We start from the raw sequence: 18,727 nt of genomic DNA on the forward strand, positions 1-18,727 counted from the left end.
TTCAGGCAATACAATAGACCTGCAACTTATGCATCATTTACAGTGGTGGCTTTGCATGTGTGGCAGGAAAATAAATGGAGAACAGGAGGGAAACAGTCAGAACAGGACATTTGAGATCTCACACCATCTTTCCAGGGTCCGGTAAGCAAGGTGGAGGGCTTACAAAGTCTTTTCACACTGGAAATACTTTTAAGACCTTAACCTGCTTACTGGGCTCTGGGGAGGACACTCAAGGCCTCTAGAAGGCTGTGGAAAGCTCCTGCGAGATCCTGGATGGCCCTGCAAGCCTCCCACAGCCCCAAAAGTTGGGATAATCATGCAGGGGTGGTTCCTGGGGTCTTCCTGACATCACAGTACTTTGCCTTTGTGTGCAAACTCCCAGAATGTAACCTTTGCCAAAGTTGCATAAAGTATTGTGCATGCCTTCATGGCCTTCTGCAGTTTTGGTGCTACTCCCCTTCCTAATCAAATAAGCCTTCTTCAGCCTCATAATATAAAGGTGGTCATCAAAATCTACCATATTTTTAAATGTGGAACAATGGTTCCCAAATAAATATTGTTCCCATTCTAAGTTTGATTCATATTTCTAGTTTTATTTTGCAATGTTCTAAAATGAATACATACATAGATATATCCAGCTGTCATTGGAAAATATGGTATAGATCTCAATATTGGTTGCATGCATGCATCTTTTAGACCCTCTTCTGGAAATGGATTACAAAGAACACTTGCAAAGAACACTTTTTATGAACATATGACCATAAGGAATAACTTTGTCCACGTTGCAACTGCAGCTGGTCACCAGAACAGCAAACAAGAAGGAGTCCTCGAATTTAGCACTTTCCTAGTCTTGGGTCACTAGATGCTGTTCAACTACAACTCCCAGCATCCATGACCCTTGGCCATGCTAGCCACTGTTGTTCAACAACATTGGGGAGCTAAGGTGGGAGGGCTCCTCTACCCTAGATCCACATGCTACCTGAGGGGCACCAGCCTTTTGAAGGCACCTTTCACTTCCTTGTTCCTCAGGCTGTAAATCAGGGGATTCAACATGGGGATCACTATTGTGTAGAATACAGAAGCAATTCTGTCTCTTTCCAAAGAATGGCTAGCATTTGGCTGGCAATATATGAGGAGAATGGTAGCATGGAATATAGTGATGGCTGTGAAGTGAGAGGCACAAGTGGAGAAGGCTTTGTATTTCCCTTCATTGGTGCGAATCCTGGATACAGATATAATAATGAAAATGTAGGACATGAGAATGATCACTATGGTGCTAGTCTCCACAAAGGTAGCAAAAATGAAAAGTAACATCTTATTGATGCTGTTGTCAGAACAGGATATGGCTAACACTGGGGAAATGTCACAATAGAAGTGATGGATGACATTTGGCCCACAGAAAACTAGCCGAAAAGCAGAACAAGTGTGAACTAGGGCACAAACCATGCCACACATGTAAGAAACAGCTACCAGTTGGGTGCAGAGCTTTCTAGACATGGCCACTGTGTACAGCAAGGGATTACAAATGGCCACGTAGCGATCATATGCCATCACAGCCAAAAGGTAAGATTCAGCCACCACTAAATTAACAAAGAGGTACATCTGTACTGCACAAGCAGAGAAAGAAATTCCTTTGGCCTCAGAGATGATGTCCACGAGCAATTTGGGTGTGATGGATGAAGAATAACAAATGTCAATAAAGGACAAGTGACTGAGGAAGAAGTACATGGGAGTGTGGAGTCGCACTTCGAGCCAGATTATGAGGATGATGCCAAAATTCCCCATCAAGGTGACAACATAGATTGTGAGAAACACCACAAAGAGGAGGATCTGCAGCTCTGGGTGGTCTGTGAATCCCAGGAGGATGAACTCTGATACCAAAGTGTAATTTCCTTTCTCCATTCCTTTGAGATCATGCTTTATCGCTAAGAACTGGGGAAGATGGTAGTGGATACAAGATTGTTGACTCAAAAATCAGCTTTGAACAAGATTATCTGTTGCCATATTATTTTGTCAATGAAGAGTGCCGCAGTAAAGGCTTCATGTTGACACCTCTGTGCATGGTCTGGGTAGAGTCTTGTGAGCTGGATAGAGAGATCTGGATGACTTAAATGATCCTGTAATTGGTTTGAAAGAGAACCAGATTAATCTAAAGGTTCATCACTATGAAATATTCTGTATTTATACTGGATATGTTTTTGTTTTATCATTTCTTTTTTGCTGTCCTGTGTTCCTTTGTGAGGAAGGATAGCATATAAATTTAATTTACAAAGAAATAAAATGCAAGAAGCATATTAAATTCAAAGTCCACTCACTACATTTTTTATTTATTTTTACTTCAAAGGATGCTTTTGTTTCTCATGTGTTTAGCATGTGATTAAAAATATCATTCTAGAAGAAAACTCAGCTGGAAAAAATACTGTGTGCAAAAATCTTTATGAAACAGGTCAATTTAATATCAGTATTAAAAACTATTAGAATGTTGACTATGGGAAAGGTGTATTTTTCACATATCTTACTAGACAGCCAAGGGATGGACCCATTGAAGTCTTTACAACATTTATTTACTGATCAAATTAGAAATGGGTACATGAAATTGCTTCCAGGTTACATAGCTAGTGTTATAGTGACCACAAAATGTGAAAGGAGAAGGAAAATCTCCCGCCAGTTGTCTAAATCTGGGGTAAAGTTTATGAAAAGCTATGTGGCTATTGTGAGAGTTAATGCTGAAGGGAAGGTCTTTGCCTCTGAAGGATCCTGGAAGGAAAGAGAGGGTTCCAGTTCTGCTGAGAACTGTTTTTAGTTGCAGTGGCCAACATTTTCTGGGACCAATCCTAACTTTGTTCCTGCCCTTCTTACCTGTCTGATCCTTATCATGGGAAGCCGTGAAGGAAGAGAGATGATGCTCTTCCTTGAATTCAAAAGCAAATGCTACTTGAGTGTGTGGGAGCTGTTTTTCATTCACTTTTATGGCCTTTGGGGTTTAATCTCTGGAGCATTTTGAGAATTCCCCATCTTGGAGAAAAGAAACATTATGACAAAACTTTAGTTGCAATGCTTTTTTTTCCCTAGAAAAAATAGGTGCCAGTACTCACCATGAAGTTGTTACAGCAAGTGCCACACTTTTTAACCACAACAAAAAGAGATGATAGTACTGCATCCCTTTGAGTACCCACTGGGGAAGAAACCACTGTATCAGTTGTATTATTATTATCTGTGCTTTTTTTTTCTTTAAAAAATGTTTAGGGGTACTCTCATTTTCATACTCACATTGAAATGTTTAGGAGTATGCATACCCTTGCGTCACCCCAGAAAAAAGCACTGATTATTAAAATGCACAGCAATCTTTAAAGGAACAAATAACACTGCTACCATTCCTTGCTCCACCAGCCCCAGGCTCCACTCTTGCTCCCTGACTTACAAGACCAGAGCGCTGGGCGATCGATTTTCTAATGAAACCTAGAGATCCTTTGAACATGGGTTCTCAATACAGTGACACCTCAGAAGTTGAACAGAATGTGTTCCAGAAGTCCGTTCGACTTCCAAAACATTTTGGAAACCAAGGCGCAGGTTCCAATCAGGAGCTGCAGAAGCCCCGTCGGAGATTTGGGTTCCAAAGAACGTTCGCAAACCGGAACACTAACTTCTGGGTTTGCGGCATTCGGGAGCCAAAACATTCAACTCGCAAAGCATTTGGGATCCAAGGTACGACTGTTAAGTGAAGTACAGTCATCCCTCGTTTTGCAGCCAGGGTCTGTCCTGGAGTCCTGGCCGCTAGCCAAAAAGGACGCAGGGCAAAGCCATGCGTCTGTGCACACGCATGGAGCGGTTTGTGCTTCTGTGCATGCACAAGCAGCAAACCCGGAAGTAACCCGTTCTGGTACTTCTGGTTTTGCTGCGGACGTTTGCTGGAATGGACACTAGACAAGGTGGACGATTGCGGAGGTATTACTGTACAGCATAGGCAATCTGCTGCTCATGTGAATAAATGTCAGAACTGAATTAAACTTTGGCTGCCTTCAGTTGGGCTTGTATAGCTCTATTTAGGCATTCCGCTTCACACAGCTGTAATTGTGTAGAAAGTCAGATTGGTGCTATACCTGACTATCTGCCCCTAGCCCTATGAAGAGGCAGGGAGGGCAAAATCTCCACTCCCTTATTAAACCATGCTGCAGCTGCATTTAAATGGAGGGCAAAGTGCTTCACAGAGCACTTTAGCAAACAAATTAGGACGGCTTAAGGACTCCAATCGGTGTGAAGCTGGTTTGAGATACAATGCATCAAATAGTAGCATTGTATAAGAAAGTACTAGATACATGTGTATTTTGGGTAATGGCATGTGAACATGTCCAGCACTGGAAATGCAGTTGAGTACACACTAAAGGGGAGTCTGAACACAGCCTAAGTTGCAGTCTTAAGGAGCTCCCTATACCAATGGATGAAAAGTTAAACTTCTAAAACTAATTAATTAAACTTGTTTATGTGGCAGTTCATCATCAAGGATACCTTATTCTTCCATGTAGGACATAGATAAGAATAATATGTGGCACCAGAGCAGTCTTGTGTACCACATGCTACACCAATGCCCTAATACCAGGACCTGTGTGCAAAGATGCAGGGTGTCATATGAACTAATGAGTTAAGTTCTGGATAGTTTCAAGGAGATTTTCCCTTAAGACAAAAATCCTCTTGTGCTTTCATCTCCCAACCTACCGCAGATAAACAAAGTCCAAGTGCAGCAACAACTTGGAAAAGAAACAAACAAATGCAGAATCACTGTGCCCTTGGGGTGAGGCCACGGTATAGGCACTCTTGGGGAGAGAAACAAGTATTTCCAGTGACTTGTGGTTTCATACATGCAGTTAAACAGTGCTGAGAGCTTGCAGAGGAGCCTCTTAAAGGTACAGTTAAAATTTTAAAATCTGATCTTGTTTCCTTTCTTAGAAATATCTTATTCCAAAAGTTTTATATGTATATGATGATATATCGGTTGTTGATGATATTTGTGCATTTGGATATGAATGGTGAGAAGCCTCAAGTGTAGCAATTAAAAACATGGAGCATAAAATAGCAGTGAAGATATTTAAAGAGATGGGAATAGAAAGCAAATCAGAAACATTCTAAATTGATGAAGAGGTTTTTTTCTGCCAAAAGTTTAATGTATATGTTGTTGTTGTTGTTTAGTCGTTTAGTCATGTCCGACTCTTCGTGACCCCATGGACCAGAGCACGCCAGGCACTCCAGTCTTCCACTGCCTCCTGCAGTTTGGGCAAACTCATGCTGGTAGCTTCGAGAACACTGTCCCACCATCTTGTCCTCTGTCGCCCCCTTCTCCTTGTGCCCTCCATCTTTCCCAACATCAGGGTCTTTTCCGGGGAGTCTTCTCTTCTCATGAGGTGACCAAAATATTGGAGCCCCAGCTTTAGGATCTGTCCTTCCAGTGAGCACTCAGGGCTGATTTCCTAAAGAATGGATAGTCCATTCTTGCAGTCCATGGGACTCTCAAGAGTCTCCTCCAGCACCATAATTCAAAAGCATTAATTCTTTGGCGATCAGCCTTCTATATATTAACCAGTAAATATATGTTTTAATACTCAAACTAGGGGGTGTCAAAGACATGGCTAAAGGTTTTGCCAGGAGGTGTAGAGAAAAGGTAGGATTTGAAATATTGAAGAGAATGGCAGGATTTGGAAATGGCTTGGATATAGGAGAAGGAAGGAGATGAGTTGGAGATGATCCCAAACTTGGACACAAAGGAGTTGACCTTGTAGACTATTACAGCATTAGCAGCCAACTAAAATAAAATATTTTTTCTTTCAGCTCCAGTGCCATCAAGTGACAGAGACAGACAAAGACTGGCATGCAAGAGCAGCATTGAAGGAATGTCTGAGGGAAATGGCTCCTTGGGAACAGACTTCATCCTTTTAGGATTTACAGATCAGCATGAGCTCCAGGTTTTGTGCTCTTCTTTGCCATTTATATTTTCACCATGGCTGGGAATCTCGGCATGATTGTGTTAATCAGGATGGACCACCGGCTCCACACACCCATGTACTTTTTCCTTAGCCATCTTTCCTTCCTAGATGTATGCTATTCTACTACAATTGTCCCCAAGACCTTGATGAATTCTTTAGCAAACAGCAAATCCATTTCTTTCTCCGGATGCACCATTCAGCTCTTCTTCTTTGCAGCTTGTGCTACCACTGAGTGCTACCTGCTGGCTGCCATGGCCTATGACCGTTATGTTGCCATTTGTAACCCTCTGCTGTATGTGGTTGTGATGTCTCATAAGCTTTGCATAGGGCTAGTGGCTGGGGCGTACGCTGCTGGCGTGATTAGCTCAGCCACACACACCATTTCCATCTTTCGCCTGCCATTCTGCCGTTCTCATAGGATCAATCATTTTTTCTGTGATGGGCCTCCACTCCTAACTCTGGCCTGCTCAGACACACATTTCAATGAGATGCTGCTTTTTGCGATTGTTGGCTTCAACATCATAGTCACCACTGTTATCATTCTAGCATCGTACTTGTCTGTCCTCACCACTATCCTGAAGATGCGGACAACGGAAGGCAAGCGCAAAGCCTTCTCCACCTGTGCCTCCCATTTGGCCTCTGTTGCTTTGTACTATGGGAGTTCCCTCTTCATGTATTCAAGGCCCAGCTCAAGCTATTCCCTAGATCAGGACAAGGTGGTTTCTGTTCTATACTCAGTTACAATCCCCATGTTGAACCCTCTCATCTACAGCATGAGGAACAAGGAGGTGAAAGATGCCCTTAGAAAAGTGAGAGGCAGATTCCTTTCTTGATGACTAAAACTGCACAGTAAGATGGGGGGGGGTCATACATTTTTCTGATGCAAGAGCCAGGCAGCGTGGCTAACCAAATGTCTGGTGGTCTCAGGGCAGAGGTGGGGAAGCTGTGAGCCTCCAAATGTTGCTGGACTCCAGGTCCCATTGTCTTTGACCATGAACCATGTTGGCTAGGGCTGATGGGAGCTGAAGTCCAACAACATCTATAGGGCCACAGGTGGTCCACAAGTGGGGAATGCCCACAGGATCTGCCATCACATAATATGTTGGAAATGCTGCCCTCTTTAAGAAATACATTCCTGCCCTGTTCTTGACTTGGTACAGGAATCTCTGTGCGATTTTTGTTTGTACAGAATCATCTATTCCACTTGCATGATGTGCAATACATTGGTGTTTTATACTTTTTGATAAAGTTAGATGTCACTTCTGTGCAAAGAGGAAGTAGAGGGGGGAATCCATATTTGAGTGCCATAATAACCACATGCCCAACTTTGCTCTGTTTCTTTTGAGTCTGCTGTTGATGTCACAAACTGAAAGGACAAATATGAGCTGTGTAAGGCCTTTGGTATGATGGGGAGAGGAGTCTGCTTCTTTTTCTGATGGTGTGTTTCACATAAGTGAGTTTGACCTTTACTGCCTTTTCTACAATTAAGGTTCCCAGAATAATTGCACTGGAATGCTTTTAGTCCTGTACAATTTATCTTGACAGATTAAAATGGATTAAATCACACCAGTCAGGCTTCACAGTGCTATGTGAAGCAGGCAATTAATGAGCCGTTGCTCCTTCCCATCTTTAGGCTATTGTGTAGGTAATGATAATCTCTGCCTTTCGGGATGAGCACCAAAGTTGTAAGGAGCACAGCTTCAGTATTAAGTCTCATACTCAGGTTAACCTTAAGGACAAACGCCAGTATAACAAAAGAAAATTGCATATATAGAGCATGTTATATAAATGAAGGACATGTTCAATGAACTTTTTATGTGTTGCTTTGCTGTAATCTATACAAAATCCCAGTAAGGTAAATTGGTATTATTAACCCACATTGTGGACTGAGGGAGAACAGCTTTCATAAGTCTACTAGTCAGCTGAAAATCAGACCTTCCATGGCTTTGCTTATAGCTCTTTGTAAGTCCTGACAGTCACCTAGTTGTCCTGACACTGTGTGAATGACACATGGACACCACCTTCCTGTCAAGCTTGGCCCATGGGGAATGGGGGAGATGAGAATGAAGCCCGCTGGGCAGCTCCAGTTCCTCACCACAGACCTAGTGAGATGATGTATTCCTGAAGGGGAGTTCCCGATTTATAACCCAGTCACTCAGCCGCTATGCTATGTCAGCATTCAGTAAGCTAATTTATCAACATGAAGCTTTGGGTAGTACTTTTAGGTAAATAGGTCCACTAGCTGAGGATGAATTATTTCTTCTGCCTCTCAGGAGAGCCAGTGTGGTGTAGTAGTTAAGAGCGGTAGTCTCGTAATCTGGGAAACCGGGTTCTCGTCTCCACTCCTCCACATGCAGCTGCTGGGTGACCTTGGGCCAGTCACACTTCTCTGAAGTCTCTCAGCCCCTCTCACCTCACAGAGTGTTTGTTGTGGGGGAGGAAGGGAAAGGAGATTGTTAGCCGCTTTGAGACTCCTTAAAGGGAGTGAAAGGTGGGATATCAAATCCAAACTCTTCTTCTTCTTCTTCAGTTAGATTTCACCATAGATTTCATTCAAGTGTTCTAGCCTTGTTATGTAAAGTACTTAAGCATGTTCTTCATTTAAATGTATCAGTAATCTAACAGAAGTATCCATGCTTCCAATCATATTATGTATAATTTTAGAGATCATATGAATTGTTTTTATTTTTGGAGAAGACTCTGGACTGTTCCCCTCAAGACAATGAGCATAATATGGTTCTGAGAAAAAGAATGTTTCGTTAGTTAAACTTCTTCCTGGAATAAAGGTCCCACAAAATGGTGCTGGGGAGCTGTGGCTTTAAACTGTGTCCTTTGACAGGCAAGCACTGAAGGGTTCCATCCTGTCTCTCATCTAATGTGGGGAAGCTGCTGAGCTCAGTTATCTGTATGGAGCCTACTAACCTGAAAGTGATACCATCATTGGTCCTGGCACTTATCCTGATACAATGTTGAGTGATTTATCCCTGCCTTGGAAATATGGTCTGTGTTGCTTATAAACCTGATCAATAAAGTTGTGGCTATTGATTAGGAGTTGTGTCATAGTCTATCTTCTAGCTGGTTCAGTAAATATGGAAATGACAACTTCTGCATCTCTGGGTCTTTCTTACTCCTCTGAGATCAAGTCCCTCAAATTAGTAAACAGTATATCTTTCCAATTAGTATAACAGTGTTTGTTCCCATATGAATACATGCAAAAGGGATTTAAAGGCAAAAGGAATTTAAGGCACAGTGGAAGAAAGATATAGCTCTTTTGCCAACCTCAGCTGACTGGACAACTGGCCTCAGTGAGATCTATAGTTGCTGTGATAATTACTTACTTGAGGACTTATTTACATTACGATAAAATCACCAAACCACAGAAACAATATGGTACTGAAGTCTGGCAGTGAGGCACTTCCACTGTCAAGTAAATTTCTTCACATTAATTAAGGTAGGTAGGTAGTACATGATCACAACAGATCAGATGAGTTGTCTCCTTACTGCCCTTGGACAGTGCGTATGACTGGGGATAGAAATGGTGGCTGAGTGTATTTCTGGGAGCTTGTGTGTGAATGTATATGTATATGAAAATATGTGTACATGAGAGAATGATGTTTCTGTGCGTGTTTAGGGGAAGATGAATACTACTTGTGAATGGGGTATCTGATAGGTCAGAAACATAAAAGAAGCAGACCCTAACCTCTCCCATGGCACCTTCCCCTCAAACTTGCTGGATGAGACTCAGTGAGCTAGGCTCAGTGAGACTAGCAGAATTTCATGCCTGCTTAGGACATCCTGGACCAGTGTGAGAATAGTAGTATAAAGCACTAAAATATATAGCTGTGTAATTCTTAAAACATTGACTTAAATCCGTACCACAATCTGATGCCTGTTTACCCTGAAGTAACGGCTACTGAATGATTTGGAGCTTACTTCAAAGTAATAAGGCATAGGATTGCAGCTTCAAAGCATTTTTAAAGATAACAGTTGCATATTAAATGATCTAATCTGAAAATGATTTTTAAAAAGATGCATATTCACAAAGCTGGATATTAGTGCAAATGAAGAAAAAAATAGATTTCCCCCTAAAATTTATATGGAATTTATTCCGCTAATGAACTATGGGAGTAACATTTGTTAAATTATATAACTATTCTGTGTAATATCACTAGGTATTATGATAATGTTTTTTTATATTTGCAGATTGAGGATAAAGGAGAAATTCATGCTCTGCAAGCTATGGCGCACAAGTAGCCTGTACGAATTGATAATCACAGAAATACTCATTATTAAGTACAGTGGTACATTCTGACATTTTGGGTTATGACTTCTGAAGGCATTTCAGCACACTCTATCTCCAACTGCCTCTGTCCACGCACACCCTTAATATCTGGCAAGGGGGTGGAGAAGTCAAATGACCTCTTCACAGAGCAAGATGTCAAAATAGGCAGCACACTACACTGCAGACTTCACTTCCTTCCCCATCTGAAGGTGCACAAAGATCCATGTTCATTCACCATAACTACAGCAGGAATAAATCAGCTGCAAAAATGTCTACAAAAAATATCAGTGTTGTATCTGAATTTATTTTTGTGGGATTTGCAGATGTACCAGAACTGAAGATTCCCATCTTCACATTGTTGCTGCTGATCTATGTTATCACTGTGGTGGGCAACCTAGGGATGATTTTGCTGATCAGAATGGACTCTCAGCTTCACACCCCCATGTACTTTTTCCTCAGTAATCTGGCTTTCTTAGATTTTTGCTATTCTTCCAACATCACCCCCAAAGCCTTAAGAACTTTACTATCAGAGAAGAGAAACATTTCTTTCCTGGGATGCTTCATCCAACTGTATTTCTTTGTTGCTCTGGTAGGTACAGAGATCATGCTTTTTGGGCTAATGGCTTATGACCGCTATGTGGCCATCTGCAACCCTTTGTTGTACACATCAATCATGTCACACACCCGATGCGTCAAGATGGCTGGCGGAGCATTCACAGCCGGCTTCTTGAACTCAATCATTCATACCACTTTGGTAGGTACTTTGTCTTTTTGCCGGTCTAATGAAATCAACCATTTCTTCTGTGAGATCCCCCCACTACTCAAGCTCTCGTGTTCTGATACATCCATAGCTGAAACACTAGTTTTCATTTGTGCTGGAATCAATATGTTAGGCTCTCTCTTGATAATACTGAGTTCTTACCTGTACATCCTTTTCACGGTGCTCCAAATGAAGTCAGCCAAGGGCCGCAAGAAAGCCTTTTCCACCTGCATCTCCCATCTGATTGCTGTGATCATATTCTATGGAACGACTATATATGTCTATTTGCAACCTAGTTCCAACTATTCAGAAGATCAGAATAAAGTTGTGTCAATGTTCTATTCCTTTGTCATCCCAATGCTCAACCCCTTAATTTACAGTCTGAGGAACAAGGAGGTGAAGGAGGCAATGAAGAGAGTGATGGATAAGAATGCATTTTCACATTTACTATAAAATACTATATCAACAGACTGTCAAATTAATTAGATTGCATGTTAGATTTTATTCAAGTCCTCTAGCCTTGTTATGTAAAGTACTTAAGCATGTTCTTCATTTAAACATATCTGTAATGCAATAGAACTTTCTATGTTCTTTGCCATATTTTTAAACATTTTAGAGAATATATGGATCCACCTTGTATTTGGAGGAGATCGTCAGGTATCCACCCTGATACAATGAGCATTGAGCCATTAGAAAACACTCCCCAAAAATAGGCCCTCAAAATTTGCAAAAAAAAAAAAAAATGCAGCAATGGCGGTAGAGCTGAATGCATGTGTTCCCAAATGAGCCTAAAATGGGTGGGAAACCTGGGGTCCTCCAAATTTCTTTGGACTCTGATGATTTCCTTCATCCACACCCAGCATAGAATCCTTCTGGACCACAACGGTAAGAAGTTTTTTTGGGGGGAGGACAACATTTTTCTGTGTGGTTATACTGCTTCGTGAAGTACAAGGTGGTGCTGGGTACTGTTTCCCTAAAATGTGACCTTTGACACTGAATGGTTGCATCTTGTCTCCCATGCTTTTGACATAGAATCATAGAATCATAGAATCATAGAATCATAGAGTTGGAAGAGACCACAAGGGCCATCGAGTCCAACCCCCTGCCAAGCAGGAAACACCATCAGAGCACTCCTGACATATGGTTGTCAAGCCTCTGTTTAAAGACCTCCAAAGTAGGAGACTCCACCACACTCCTTGGCAGCAAATTCCACTGTCGAACAGCTCTTACTGTCAGGAAGTTCTTCCTAATGTTTAGGTGGAATCTTCTTTCTTGTAGTTTGGATCCATTGCTCCGTGTCCACTTCTCTGGAGCAGCAGAAAACAACCTTTCTCCCTCCTCTATGTGACATCCTTTTATATATTTGAACATGGCTATCATATCACCCCTTAACCTCCTCTTCTCCAGGCTAAACATGCCCAGCTCCCTTAGCCGTTCCTCATAAGGCATCGTTTCCAGGCCTTTGACCATTTTGGTTGCCCTCCTCTGGACACGTTCCAGTTTGTCAGTGTCCTTCTTGAATTGTGGTGCCCAGAACTGGACACAGTACTCCAGGTGTGGTCTGACCAGAGCAGAATACAGTGGCACTATTACTTCCCTTGATCTAGATGCTATACTCCTATTGATGCAGCCCAGAATTGCATTGGCTTTTTTAGCTGCCGCGTCACACTGTTGGCTCATGTCAAGTTTGTGGTCAACCAAGACTCCTAGATCCTTTTCACATGTACTGCTCTCAAGCCAGGTGTCACCCATCTTGTATTTGTGCCTCTCATTTTTTTTGCCCAAGTGCAATACTTTACATTTCTCCCTGTTAAAATTCATTTTGTTTGTTTTTGCCCAGTTCTCTAATCTGTCAAGGTCGTTTTGAAGTGTGATCCTGTCCTCTGGGGTGTTAGCCACCCCTCCCAGTTTGGTGTCATCTGCAAATTTGATCAGGATGCCCTTGAGTCCATCATCCAAGTCGTTGATAAAGATGTTAAATAAGACCGGGCCCAAGACAGAACCCTGTGGCACCCCACTAGTCACTCTTCTCCAGGATAAAGAGGAACCATTGATGAGCACCCTTTGGGTTCGGTCAGTGAGCCAGTTACAAATCCACTGAGTGGTAGCAGAGTCAAGACCGCATTTCACCAGCTTCTTTACAAGAATATCATGGGGCACCTTGTCAAATGCCTTACTGAAATCAAGGTAGGCTATATCCACTGAGTTCCCTTCATCTACCAGGCTTGTAATTCTGTCAAAAAATGAGATCAGGTTAGTCTGACATGACTTATTTTTCAGAAATCCATGCTGACTATTGGTGATCACAGCATTCCTTTCTAGGTGCTCACAGACTGTTTGCTTAATGATCTGCTCCAGAATCTTCCCTGCTATTGATGTCAGACTGACTGGGCGGTAATTATTTGGGTCCTCTCTTTTCCCCTTTTTGAAAATAGGGACAACATTTGCCCTCCTCCAGTCTGCCGGGACTTCGCCTGTTCTCCAGGATTTCTCGAAGATGACTGCCAGTGGTTCTGAGATCACATCTGCCAGTTCTTTTAATACTCTTGGAGAAGAGTATTACCTGAAGAAGTTAGCTGTAGTTTGGGGGTGGGATGTCATCACAATGTATGTAGTTTGGGGGTGGGATGTCATCACAATGCTGATGACACCCAGCTCTTACTTATTGCTTCCACAATTCAATCCTGTGGAGGCACTGCAAATTCTAAACTTTTCATAGTTTTGGAAGAAAATCAATTGAAATGTAATCAAGGTAGGACAGAAGCAATCTTGGTTGGCCATTTTAATGATCTTGGAGGAAGTACACAGACTTTTCTCGACTCTTTGTACAGAAGTGCCCTTATATTCAGAAAGATAGAATATACATTTCTGAAAGAATCTAAAGAACTAGGGTGGTTTGTTTCATACTTCAGGTGGTATTAGAAGGATTTATCAGCAGGGCTAGAGGGAGCGTGAAAGAGTTTATGCTATCGGGAGAAGCAGCTGAGCTGAGTTTATCCCTGCCCTGGAAATGTGGTCTGTGTTGCTTGCAAGCCCAATCAATAAAGTTGTATCTGTTAATGATCTACCTTTTAGAAATCTTTAAGATAATATTTTAGTTTTATATTATGCTGCTTTGACTCTATATTTGACTTTCTTCAGATAGCTTTATTTATGTTTTATAGATTTAATTTGCTGTAAACCGCTTTGCGATTTTTCTTAAAAATATAGAGTGGTATAGAAAATAAATAAATAAATAAGTTAATAGCAACTTCTGAGGCTCTGGATCTTTCTTAATCCTTGGAGATCAGGTTCCCTGATAAACAGTGTATGCTCCAATTAGTATAAAAATATTTGTTCCCATAGGAATGCTTGCAAGAGGAATTTAAGGCACAGTGGCAGAAAGATATAGTTCTTTTGTTAACCTCAGCAGATGGGGTAGACCTGACCCTGAATGAAATCAGTTATACACTCTTTGCTTACCAGGATGATTACTTTATTGAGGACTTAAAGGTACATGGTAGGTGAATCACTGAGTCACAGAAAGAAAACACTCCTGAAGGTTGGTGGTGGGGCACTTCCAATGTCAAGTGACTTTCTTCATAGTCATACAGGTAGGTAGTTTCTGATCCCATCAAGTTACATGTGTTCTATCATTATTGCCCTTTTACAGTGCTTCTGACTGAGGTTATAAATGGTGGCTTTGTGTGCATGTGTGTCTCTCTCTGTGTGCGGTGCACACACACACATATATAAAAGAGTGTGTGCATGAGAGAATGGGTTGTGTATTTTTAGGGATGGGTGAGTACTGCTTGATGTGTAAATGAGGCATTTGGGTAGTTAGAATGTGAGATGGGGGGAGAGCAGAGTGAACAGTGTATATATGTGAAATGGGAGGACTTCAGTGAAGGTATTAGATGGAATCACACTCCAAAGAAATTTTAATACTGTTCCAGGCAGCCCCAATCCCCACGTGATGGGAGATTTTAGGGTTTCCAGCACTTTTTCAGGTTTCGTTTTTCTTGGAATGAAGCTCAGCGAAGACTGTGGTGCATGATAGATAGATAATTTATTACGGTCGGAGACCAGCTTATAAAACACACTTGGGGTACAATCCCAGAAAGAAAACAAACAGTTAAAACAATGTACCACAATAAATTTAAAATTTATAAATGTGATAAGCATATAGACACTTAAAACTTTAAGATAAGCTACCGCATAGATAAGACCCAGAGTCACCCATGGAACTGAGTTTGGGGATTTTCTTCATGAACTAGTCTGAGTCGGGGGATGGTCTGCGCCTACAGATCTGTACACAGAATCTGGCAACCATCCATGTCGTCTTATGATCTTTGCCTAACAGGAAAAGGTCAAATTTTTGCTTTTCCGGTAGATCTGCGAGCCTCACCAGTAGGGGATCAATGGTCTTTCTATGTGCCTCTTCATAAAAGGGACATGTAAAGAACAAGTGTTCTGGGCTTCCTATATCCCCCAATGAACAGGCGCAAAGTCTCTGAGCATATAGGACTTTTTAAAAGGCTCCTTCCAGGACCAGCGAGGGCAGAGCCAAGCTTCTGGTGAGTGTAAAGGCCCTTCTAGCATTTTTGGATACGAGAAAGAAGAGATATGCTGCCAGTGTGGCTATATATCTCTCGATTTCTCCAATTTTATAGTCAGGGCACCTTGAGCAGTCCTGATGTCTCTCGGTGTCTGTGATTCTTTGCCTGACCATAGCTTTTGACTGGCCCAACCCCAGACTTAGAAGGGCTTGAGGGGCAAAACCCAGTTTCTGAGGGGTGTTCAGGACTGTTGTCAGCCAGCCTGACTGGAACTGGTCGCAGAGGATCAGTGAGGCTATTCCTCGGGGGAGCAGATTCAATGTCAGCCATTTGTAAATTGATGCTAGGCAGATATAAGCCTCCACTCTCATCATCCCCGTTTCTAGTCTAATCCATGCATTTGAAACACATCTGGGGACTTGTAGGAGAGCTCTAAGGAGTTTAGACTGAACTCTCTCAAGGGGGGAGAAAGCAGAGGAAGGTGGGCCCAGAAAGGATCCATAAAGGAGCTGTGTCAACATTTTGGCCTTGTATAATTTTAGTGCCGCAGGGATGAAAAAGCCCCCTTGTGCTCTAAAAAATTTAAGAATACAGTTTGTGGGTTTTTTCTGCTGAGCTCCCGATGAAGTTTATGTGAAGTTTGTTCCTGAGGCCTGTACCACCATTCCTAGATACTTATAATTTGTGACTTGTTCTAATTTATGGCCTCGAAGTTCCCAGCTTCTAAGCTTTGGTTTTCCCCCAAAAGTGAGTATCTTGGTCTTTTGATCGTTGATTTTGAGACATTCAGTTTCACAGTATGCTGCGAGCTTTCTTAGTGCTCTTTTGAGTCCAATGGGGGTTCTAGATAAAATTACCGTATCATCAGCATATAACAGGACCGAAATATGCCGATTTGCGAGCTTCAGAGGGTGAAGTTCTAAGTCATTGAGTGCAGATCCTAAATTATTTAAATAGAAATTGAATAGCAGGGGGCCAAAAGGCACCCTTGCCTGACTCCCTTGAAGGTTTTAATGGGGTCTGTTAGATGTCCTAAGCATCTGACTCTAAGAGCAGTGTTTGCGTGCAGTGCCTGAATTAGGAACAGAAGCCTTCTATCTATTGTGGTACCCTGTAGTCTGTCCCAGAGTCTGCTTCTGGAGACTGTATCAAAGGCTGCTTTTAGATCAACGAAAGCAGCATATAGTGAGGCCTGCCCTCCTGATTTATATTTATTGATGAGATGTTGCAACGTTAGACAGTGATCTATCATGGACCTTCCGGGTCTAAAGCCCGCTTGTTCTATTGCCAGGATCTTCATTCTCTAGCCATTCTGTCAACTTATTAAGGAAGTGCTTTGAGTAGAGTTTACTAATCACACTTAAGCTGATCGGAATGTAATTTGCTGGGTCCCCTCTATTACCCTTTTTATAGAATGGGACAATTATGGCTGTTCCCCATTCCCTTGGGATGCGACCAGTGTCATCTATGTAAGTAAAGAGGATGTCTAAGAAAGGTGCCCACAAATCCGCCTGTGCTTTTATCGTTTCTGGCATAATGCCTTCTGGGACTGGGGCTTTGGCCGTTTTCAGTTGGTTTATATATGATTTCACTTCAGTTACTGAAACTGGTGGCCATTTAGCCAGTTGTTCTATATTATAATTCCATAATGGAGGTTCAGCGTTCTCATACTAAGATTGGAAGAATGAGCCCTAAAGGTTAGGGGGAATTTGCGAGGTTAAGGGGGAAATAGCCTTATGGGTGCCAGAAGCTACCAATTTCCGGAATAGTGTCTGATCTTTTGCTTTTGCCGCACTAATTAATTCCAGCCAACATTTTCTGGTATAGGCGTTATTTTGGTGGATTATTAGGTCTTTATACTCTCTTTTTTTAGGGCACGGACAGCAAGATAGGCTTGCTGTCTGACAGAATTTTCAGCTGTCAGGGCGGCTTTGTAAGCATTTTGCAGGACTCTCTTGGCCTCAAAACAGGTGTAATCAAACCAGGGTTTATTTCTGTAGTGCATGTAGGATATCTAGTTTCATTTAGCACCCCAACAGATCTTGTTTCTCTGTCAGTCCCATCTTTGGATATAGCACAGTTCCAGCATTCTCTGTTTCTCCATCTTCCAGCCTGCTTCCAGCTCAGTTCACACCCACCGATCAGACTATTGTTTTCCTATCTAGCAGCTAGGTGAGCACAAGTGAATGAAAGGCCCCCCTATTAGTCTGAAAGGCACCATCACCTAGTGGTAGCCTAGCTCATTCATTTTGGATGCCGAAGAGGACACTTAAGGGGTCAGCTAAAGCCATTCTATTACAAGGAAACTTCTCCGACTACATCAGCAATCTCCTCTGTTAGATTCTAACCCTCACTGGGTACACAGAGCTCCCTGATGCTTAGCGGCTGTTTCCCACTTTACTTTTCATGGCTGCCTTACTGTGTCTAATGGCAGGGCTGGCTTTAAACCAGACACAAACATAAGAGTTCTCCTTCGAGCAGAAGATGTGCATGTAGCAGCCCCCTGGTATGCCTGCATAGTCCTTCCTAGAACAAGGTGACAATTGTAGGCTAAAGCACTAAAATATATAGCTCTGTATGTCTTATTTAGCTATTAAGTTATTAAGAACAAAATCCCATATAAGTCTACCCTGAGGTATTTCCAGCTGAATGCAATGTGGCTTAGTCCCAGGTAAGTAAGCCTAGGATAACAGCTTCAAATAATTATATATATATATATATATATATATATGAATTGCATCTTAAATTCTCAAACCTGAAAATGAAAAGAAAGCAGATGCAAATTCATACAGCAAAATATTACTGTAAATCTTAAAGATAATGGATTTTCCAGAAAACTGAAGAAAAAAAACATTGTTTAAGGAATGGAACGTTGCAAAATGATATTTGTTAAATTATAGAAATATTGTTTGTAATATCCCTAGACGTTAAGATAAGGCTTATTTTATTTTATATCTGCAGATTGAGAAGAAAAAGCAAAATCATGCTCTACAACGTAAGGCACACAAGCAGTCGGTACATATCGACCACCCAAGAAATGCCCTTTACTTAGTACAGGCAGACTTTTTGGGTTATGACTACTGAAGGTATATCATTCGCTCTTCCCAGCTGAATCCATCCTCTCCTCCAACTGAAATCATATGAAGATCCATGTTCATTTGAAATAAAAAAT

General features: G+C 41.8%; 3 protein-coding genes across 3 annotated transcripts in view; 2 read left to right on the top strand and 1 right to left on the bottom strand.

The window, feature by feature from the left end:
• Positions 1–975: 975 nt before the first annotated feature.
• Positions 976–1,902, bottom strand: LOC308573199 (olfactory receptor 8U3-like; the record flags this gene model as incomplete). Its single annotated transcript, XM_081169910.1, has 1 exon — positions 976–1,902. The coding sequence occupies one exon, from the start codon at positions 1,900–1,902 to the stop codon at positions 976–978; it is 927 nt and encodes a 308-aa protein (XP_081026036.1).
• Positions 1,903–3,913: 2,011 nt separating this feature from the next.
• Positions 3,914–18,639, top strand: LOC308594212 (olfactory receptor 5T7-like; the record flags this gene model as incomplete). Its single annotated transcript, XM_081207092.1, has 7 exons — positions 3,914–3,945; positions 4,945–5,024; positions 5,955–6,784; positions 14,363–14,516; positions 16,969–17,024; positions 17,429–17,560; positions 18,517–18,639. 7 exons carry the CDS (start codon positions 3,914–3,916, stop codon positions 18,637–18,639), a joined length of 1,407 nt encoding a protein of 468 aa, XP_081063218.1.
• Positions 10,526–18,727, top strand: part of LOC308594215 (uncharacterized protein) — a gene marked incomplete at both ends in the record, with an annotated part of 32,229 nt that continues 24,027 nt past the window's right edge. The window contains 3 exons of the mRNA XM_081207106.1: positions 10,526–11,434; positions 14,363–14,509; positions 16,969–17,024. Of these exons, the coding sequence (XP_081063232.1) occupies positions 10,526–11,434; positions 14,363–14,509; positions 16,969–17,024 (1,112 nt within the window). The remainder of the gene's footprint in view (positions 11,435–14,362; positions 14,510–16,968; positions 17,025–18,727) is intronic.

The sequence above is a fragment of the Podarcis bocagei genome, assembly GCF_964188305.1.
Source record: "Podarcis bocagei genome assembly, chromosome: 1".
In the NCBI taxonomy this organism is placed as follows: domain Eukaryota; kingdom Metazoa; phylum Chordata; class Lepidosauria; order Squamata; family Lacertidae; genus Podarcis; species Podarcis bocagei.